The sequence below is a fragment of the Vicia villosa genome, linkage group LG6 (assembly GCF_029867415.1).
Source record: "Vicia villosa cultivar HV-30 ecotype Madison, WI linkage group LG6, Vvil1.0, whole genome shotgun sequence".
NCBI lineage: Eukaryota > Viridiplantae > Streptophyta > Magnoliopsida > Fabales > Fabaceae > Vicia > Vicia villosa.
In genome coordinates, this window is record NC_081185.1 from 95,441,786 (window position 1) to 95,450,323 (window position 8,538).

The following is an 8,538-nucleotide window of genomic DNA, read 5'->3' on the forward strand; positions in this document are numbered from 1 at the left end:
CAATACCTGCGAATTTACCTATGGATTTAAAAATACTTACGGATTTGACAATACCTGCTGATTTATATATAATAAAAATAAATTTTAAAACTAATAAAGAAACAATAAAAAAATTTGGAAAAAATAATAAAAAAATTTGGAAAAAATTAAAAAAAAATTTGAAAAAAAAAAACAAAATTCCACGTGGAAATTAAAAATATATAAAAAATAACAAAATGTCACATGCGCATGCCACGTATGCAAATTCTCTTGGAATTTTGATCCAGGGTCAAGTTTTTTGGAATCTTTAATTGATAAGGTCTGTCCAATAAGTTTTTTTTTAGAGGGGGTAAAACAAAACACGCCTATATGGCAGGGGGTAAAGTGGTATTAACCCTTAAAAAAATATCAAATATTTTTTATATATTTAAAAAAAAATTGTTTTCAAAAGTTTTTTCTTTCCTTTCTCTTCAAACTCCCTAACAAAACCTAAGAGATTTTGGCACAACATCACTTTCAAAAATCACTCTACTTTATTCATCATCTCCTATATTCTCATCATCATAACAACCACTCTTCTTTATTAATGGCGCTTACGGCAATTACTCTTCAAATTCACTCTACTTCCATTAGTAACATGTTTTTCATTCAATTAATAAATTAGAAATTATGGATTTGCCACATTCAAACATAATCAACCACTTGCGCTGGACGACAGCAGTACTGTGGTTGTAAATTATTGAAAGTATGGTAGCAACAAGTTATGTTAATATTTATTATTTTTATTTAGAGAAAAAATATTAGCAACAAGTGCTTTTGTTTTTGTTATTGATGCAGGATATATTTTTATTTAAAAAAAATGCAAAATATGTGTTTTTAAAAAAAAAAAGAAAAAAAGAAACAAAATACTAGTGTCCTAGTTTTGATCGAAAAATATATAATTTTTTTAAATTCGATCTCTGTGGATCTCTGTGAAAATCTATGGGTATGGGAATGGAGGAAAATATCCCCCCACAGTTAGGATTGGAGATGGGAGATAAATTTGGAGGCAGGGCGGAGTGCGGGAAATCATCCTCTGAATATTTCTTGGCCCGTTGACATCCCTAAAACGATGATTAAAAAGGAGAAAAGAAAAATAAAAGATAAAAACAAAAATAAAAACAAAACACTTTTTCAAAAAAATGTAGAAGATTTTTCTATATTTCTCTCTACTCTTCTCCATCTATGTTTTTCTTTTCTTTCCCTTCATACTCGCGAGTTTGGAGGAAAGAAAATAAAAACTTTGGAAAAAAAAGAAATAAACTTGAGAAATGAAAGAAATGATACAAAAATTCAGAAGTCGCAAATAGACGACTAGGGTTAAACTACAATGGAGATATAATTCCCAACACATCTTGTAACACTCAAGCCTAAATGAGTCAGAAGGTGTGCACAATGCAAAAAATCCAACAAAAGATATAAGATAAGCTATAATAGCATATTAGAAGAATAAATCTGATCTAACTCAATCATATAAAACCGACTTGTAAGACAATGACACGTCAAACTTTTTAAATATTACATAGGTTTTAAGAATCTATAGCACATTCAAGGACGACAGCTTCTAAATGATAGATATCAAGCTCCTAACATCTTCAACATTGCAATTTTAAAATTTTGGCGAAATGAAATCTTAGTCATACCTTTAGTTGAACACACACCTTCAATCTCATAATTATCATATTGGTCCACCATCAACTGCGTCAAAGACAAATCTTCTCTTCTATACTCATGCATCTAGGGATGTATACATCATAATAGTACTTCATCATGCACTCGATAGATTTGGATGGAAAGTACTCCATAGCGAGCTTCCAAAATTTCGTGTCACTTGATGGTAGATTCAATTTTATAAGAAATTCAAATTTCTTCTCATCTTCTATAGTCCATGATTTTGAAACATCATCTTTCTCGTTATCAATCTTCCAACTTGTGAAAGTGTCGTTTACCTTTGATTTTAAGCACTCTCTAGCTTCATAATGTTTTTTAACACAGTCAACTGATTCAAGGTTCTCACACGAGCTTGAATCGGGCCTGTCTTTTTCAATATCTTTTGCATTATTTCCAGATAAAGAAGGCATTGGCCAAATTTGGGTGCCTAACCACTTCAAACAATCATCACTATTATATATGGTCGAGGCCTCCCATTTAGGAACTTCGGCTTGAAACCTAGGTCCAATAGGAATACATGGTCTTGGAAGATGGCTACTCCTAGAAGGTAAAAATTTCCTCCGAGCGTCAGCGAATTCCATGTCTTCTTCTTTTAATTTCTCTTTGATTGATGCCGCGATACCATACGAATAATTATTATCCATTAAATCTCTAGCATGAGTATAAAAGCTCTCTTCTTTCATAAGATAATTTGGTAGCTTCGCAGAATCTTCAACATCACCTAAGTGAGAATAGTCTTGTCTAGAAATAGCACAAAATTCTACCCGATCATTTTGAGCATGGGAATATGATTTTCTTTTTTGATCTTTGACATTATCAATAGCATGTTTCTTTTTACCGATAAGTTCAGAACTAGTATCAAATTTTCCATAATTTATGTATTGCTTACATTTCCTCTTCTGAAATAAAAAATAAAATAAAATAATTGTGACTCTTACACATAAAAACTATTTATGAACCTATACACATCTTAGATAGTTATAGCAAGTTTTGATTCAGTCTCTATGATAGAATTATCAAAGGTTTATCCTTAGGTTAAATTTCATCTCGATTGCATTTCAACTTACTGTAAGTAATTATTTATAAGCATGAAACCCATATAAAGAAAAGATATCTACTAGGATCTTCGATAAAAAAAATATAGTAATATGTATTTGATTAACAACACACTCTCTATCATATTAATTTTCTTTGATTGAAATTTATATGAATCACTAAATAATGAGGTCTTGGATAAATTTCGTAAAACCTATATAAATTTTAACTAATAAAACTTATTTTAAAATGTATGTGTTAGAGAGTATGTATGTGTTAGAGAGAGTGTTAACGAATTTACCTAAAATATATTTAAAAATATACGTGTCAGAGAGTGTTCTTAGCACTCGTATCAATAATGCAAGGTTTTAAATAACGATTGCATTTAAAATTTAGGTCTTCGGCCATTATGGAAGATGAATTTCGTCGCAAAGCAAGGATATGATATGATTATTGGATGTAATATGTATCCAATACCTCATTAATTGAAAAGTATAATACGTTTTTAAGTCTGGTCTCTAAATCTATAATTTTTCATTTAAATGACTATATCATCTAAAAAAACATATATTTCAATGATACTTTTTAAATGTGTTTCGTGAGTACTTTTAAAATTAAAGTAAAAAAAATAAGTTTAGGGTTGAATTTTAGTGTAATCTTATTATTATTGAAAAATCGTTCTTCTCTCCAACTTATGTCTGCATACTAGTCGATACTCTCTCATACATATCTCAGACAGCTTGAATGTAGACAATCATAACATCTTTCTTCTCTAGGACTTTTCGCAAAATTTCTCTAAACACTATCATACGCCTTATCCAAATCATATATTGTATAAATAAGTCACTTTCATGATCAATAGCCTTCAATCTTTATCTTTCAAATGAAAAACACATTGTCAAACATTCAGATTTTTCAATTTATAACCTTCATACTTCCCACGACACTATCTCATATATATCTCGGATAGCTTGAATACAGATAATCTTAACCCATTTTTTCTCAAGAACTTTTCACAAAATCTCGGTGGACACTCTATCATATACCTTATCCAAATCAAGAAAAAATAAGTGCTAGTCTTGTTGATCCATTTGATACTACTCCATCAGATGTCGTAATAATTAAATCACTTCCATGATCAATAGCCTTTTATCTACATCTTTCAAATGAAAAACACATTGTCCAACCATTCAGATTGTTCAATTAATAGCCTTCATACTTTCCACGATACTCTCTCACACGTATCTCGAATATTGACAATCATAACCCATTTCTTTTCGAAGGCTTTGTTTGAGAGTTTTGAGGGGAGGGAAAAGGAGGGCTTCAAAAAATTATTCTTTAAAAAATAGAGAAATTTTTAATAATTTTTTTTAAAAAAATATTTTGTTTAGAATGATAAAATAATGTCTATAATTAATGTAATTTTAATTTTTTATATACTATAACAACAAAAGTTATATTTGAACAAGTTTTCTAAGGAGAATGCTTATTAGTAAGAAAATAGAAAAACAAAAAAGACAAGAATAAATCTCAACCATCCATTATCACCACAACCCCATGATTCCTACTAAAAAGGAAGTTAAATTTAAAATTAATTTAAAAATTCACCACTAAAATAGTGACACATATTCATTCTTGCATTTCTTCTTCAAATTGCTTCGTACTAAATAGCACTACTCTTTTTCTAAACCCTCCAAAACCTTACCCAAATACAATTTTTTTTTATAAGCAACAACTATATTCAAACTTTGAGTTATAGGGGAACTCAAACCCAAATTCAAAGAAGAAGACAAGACTTAACGTATAAACAAAACAAAACAGAAAGTCCAATGGGTTTTTACACCGTTCATAAAAATTGCAATTTAACCGAATTGAACCTATTTGCAACCACCACCAAGAAACCATCTTGATTTTGAAAATGATCTCATTAATATCTAAGACTTCGTTATTGAAAATTATCCAAAATTTTGAAATACAAATTTTGAGTTTCCCAAATTAGAGGATTTTTAGTATTATGAAGAAAAACAAACCCTCCAAAATCCTTCCAACCAAAATTTTTCTATTTTTTTTCACTCAATCTTTTCTATTTTTCAAAGTACTATCCTCCCTTCCCTTATAAACTTTCAAACAAAGCCTGAGACTTGCACAAAATCTATTTAAGCACTCTATCATACGCCTTATCCTAGACTGAGAAAATTAAGTGTAATTCTTATGAATCTATTTAATGCTAATCCATCACATGTCAATGAAACCATCAAAAAAATTGTGCAACCTCCATAATCCGCCTAAACCCTCGATTTTTCTAACTTTTTCTAGCTTTTGGCCTATTTTTCAATTATTATTCTAATTTTATGGTAGGACGATTTCTACTATCGAATGGACCATACCACACACGTGTCTGATCAACCAGTCGAACCTACGGATTCAATCATTTTTATTACATTGGTACATAATATTAATACAATATTAAAAATAATTGGAACTCAAAGAATTTTGTTGAATACTTGGTAGGTGTGAAAATAGGCCAGGTCAGACCCTAGAAGGCCTGAACTGATCTACGATAGATTTTTAAAGTATGAGTCTGGCCTATGTTCTATTATAGGCTATTTTTTTCATTTGACTTGGACTTTTTAAAAGTCTGTTCTAGCCTAAAAGCCTATTTAAAAGTCTATTTTACATTAAAACTTTTAAATAGTCAACTTGAGATATGAAGTCAAGCTTTATAGGTTGGCATATATATATATATATATATATATATATATATATATATATATATATATATATATATATATATATATATATATATATATATATATATATATATATATATATATATATTCGTGTGTGTGAGTTTGATCTATTTAATTAAATAGACTTTCAAAAAACTTAAAACCTAATTTTTTTATTAAATACTCTCTCCATTCTCTTTTATAAGTAAATTTGACTTTTTAAATTCATTTAGGGTGTGTTTGGATTGGCAGTGAACAAAATTGATTCTAGCAGAATTGAGTTGAATCAGAATTGAGTTTAATAGAATTGATTTTAACATAATTGAGTTTGGCTGAATTGATTTATGTTTGGATACTTTTATTTAAAAATGAGTTGAACAATAAATTTTAGTGTAAAAATCACCCAGAATCAATTCTAGAGGTAGAAGCTACAAATTCTAGCTTCAAGTAGAATCAATTCTAGAGGCAAAATCAATTATACTTTTGATAAAACAAACACCTCAAAATCACTCAAAATCAATTCTACACCTCAAAAATTGATTTTGGATATTCCAAAAACCAACCCAAACATACTATTAATAAATGATGTATTAAAACTATATATAGACTTGATACATCATTTAATGAATATATCTAAAAAGTTAAAATTTGTTTATAATAAAAAATGGAGTGAGTAAGTCACATCAGGTCAGACTTTAAATAGGTTAAATTATAGTCTCCTGTACGTTGGTTGGTCTGTCCTATTAGTATCTCTTAATACTCGACACACAAAAGTATCTCAAAGTCAAAATTAATTTTTATTTTTAAATAATTAAATATAAAAAAATGACATTAAATATTTTAAAGATAAATGAGGATCCAACAAAATTAGATAGAAAATTGACCCTTGACTAAATAGGCCGAAAATTATACTCTTCTCATAGATATTTAAACTATATTCTCATCTTCTCTAATTAAAAACTAATTTAGATAGTTGAAAAGTAAATATGCATACATACCAGTGAATTTTTAGAACTAGAATTTAACTGCATGGGAACTTGGTGCTTTTGATTTTGAAGACTATGATGTGATGACTTTATATCACTGGGTTTGGAAGCTGTCTCTTTTGACCATATCATCGCATCTCTCTAACATCAAACAACTCTAAAGCATACTTTTCACGTCTTGTTCCACTTGAGGCAAAATATACACAAGCCCTTCAACTACAAGCAATTCACATTTTACAAAAAGAAAATATGAGAGTCACCTCCAAATGATCGAGATATGTAATGTATTTTAGAGTTGAGAGAAGATTAATTAAGGAGAAAATTTATCTCATTATTTAGAAATATTGACGTGTCGTCATTATATTATGACATATCAACAAAAATTTGATGAAAAAAAATAGATAGAATCTCAATCAACTATTATGACATATCAACAAAAATTTGATGAAAAAAAATAGATAGAATCTCAATCAACTCCTTGATACTCTTAGGTATCTAGCGCAATTTCATTTATGCCCCCTGCTTTCGGAGATACACACGAGGAAGTAATTTGTTTTTTTACTAATTTTTTTTCTAGAGATTCATCTACAGAAGTATTTTAAACTGAGAAAACTTCTAAATAATTCAACATTCCGTAAATGCATTTCCGGAAAAACTAAATTTTGGCTAAACAAAGGTGCTTCCTGATATGTATCGCCGACAACAGAGAATATTTTTGAAAGTGCACGTGGTACCTAAAAACCCCCAAGGGGTGCGGCAAGAGTTTCCAAAAAAATATCGGATACTTTGATATGTATCAACGATGTATGAGAACATATGAGCATATCGATATATACCAGATACGATGAGACATAGATTTTAAAATATTTGTATTTTATTGTACTACAACAATGATAATAAGGTTAAATTGCAGCTTTGATCCTCATGTTTTATCTCATTCACGGAATTAGTATCTCTATTTTAAATTTAAACAGTTTTGGTCCGCTCTTAAATTTTCGACTCAAAACTGATGACATTGCATTTGTTAATGACATCTACGATATTAGTCTCTCACCTTTTTACACTGAAAATTGATGATGTATAAGAAAAAATCACAGCTCAGAAATTGTATCTAAGTTTCTACGAAATAATTTTTTACGGAATTTTTTTAGGTGTGATTCATACTATTTTTCAATAAAAATATGATAAGTGTACTTAGATATTTTTTATACAGTGAAAATGGAGAAAATTGCATATGCGTAAGAGGAAATTATACTCTTGTCATATTTTCATTAGAAAATAGTATAAACTACAGTTAAGAAATTGTATCTAAGTTTTTTCCTCGATGAAATGACATAAAATGAATTTCATCTTATTCTATTCTTTTCATTAATTATTCATTAATTATTTACAAATCCAAATGATAGAATTTTTTTACCACTCAATTCCATCATATAGCATCAATTCCAATATACCCTAAATCTGAGCAAGAAATCATGAGATCCAAATCATATGTCAAATATAAGTATATAAAATTACAGTTTTGCTAGTTTTCTTGCATTTGGTTTAAATTCTTCAATGTTTAAAGAAAGAAAAAACTAATCCAGCAACATATAGATCAGAAATTGCAAACAATTGAAAAATATCATTTGATTCTTACAACAAAGATAGCAGGAGATGCAAACCAAACAATAAGAAAGAAAAAATGACTCACCACAAATCAAGAAGGAGCCACGCCTTACAGATGAAACCGAAAAGAAAGGGATGCACCGTTTGCTCCTTCAATCAAGACATGAGTTGGGATAAAATGGGTACTTTTATATTGAAACTAAGGGGCCTATGGGCCTAAGGGGCAAGTCCAATAGTTAAAAAAATGAAGATTCTTTCTCACACCTCTCCATTTATATTTGGCATCCCACAAAACTTTCATATTGGCAAACATATCTTTCATATTATTTTATCATCTAAAACTTAACTTTTTAGTAAAAAATTCTCTCTATAAAAATTTGGTAGAATCAAAATATTCGATAGTTCATTCAAAAAATTCGACAAAACTGATTTCTTATGGGTTTTTATTGGACTTTTAAAATTACAAGATGTTGTTTTACCAATTTTTTTCG

At 29.0% G+C, this 8,538-nt stretch overlaps 1 protein-coding gene across 1 annotated transcript; it reads right to left on the bottom strand.

The window, feature by feature from the left end:
* Window positions 1-1,470: 1,470 nt before the first annotated feature.
* Window positions 1,471-8,275, bottom strand: LOC131609353 (AT-rich interactive domain-containing protein 1-like). Its single transcript, XM_058881036.1, has 3 exons — window positions 8,133-8,275; window positions 6,452-6,655; window positions 1,471-2,588 (listed from the first exon to the last, which is right to left on the bottom strand). Exons 2-3 carry the CDS (start codon window positions 6,569-6,571, stop codon window positions 1,722-1,724), a joined length of 987 nt encoding a protein of 328 aa, XP_058737019.1. The 5' UTR covers window positions 6,572-6,655; window positions 8,133-8,275; the 3' UTR covers window positions 1,471-1,721.
* Window positions 8,276-8,538: the final 263 nt, after the last annotated feature.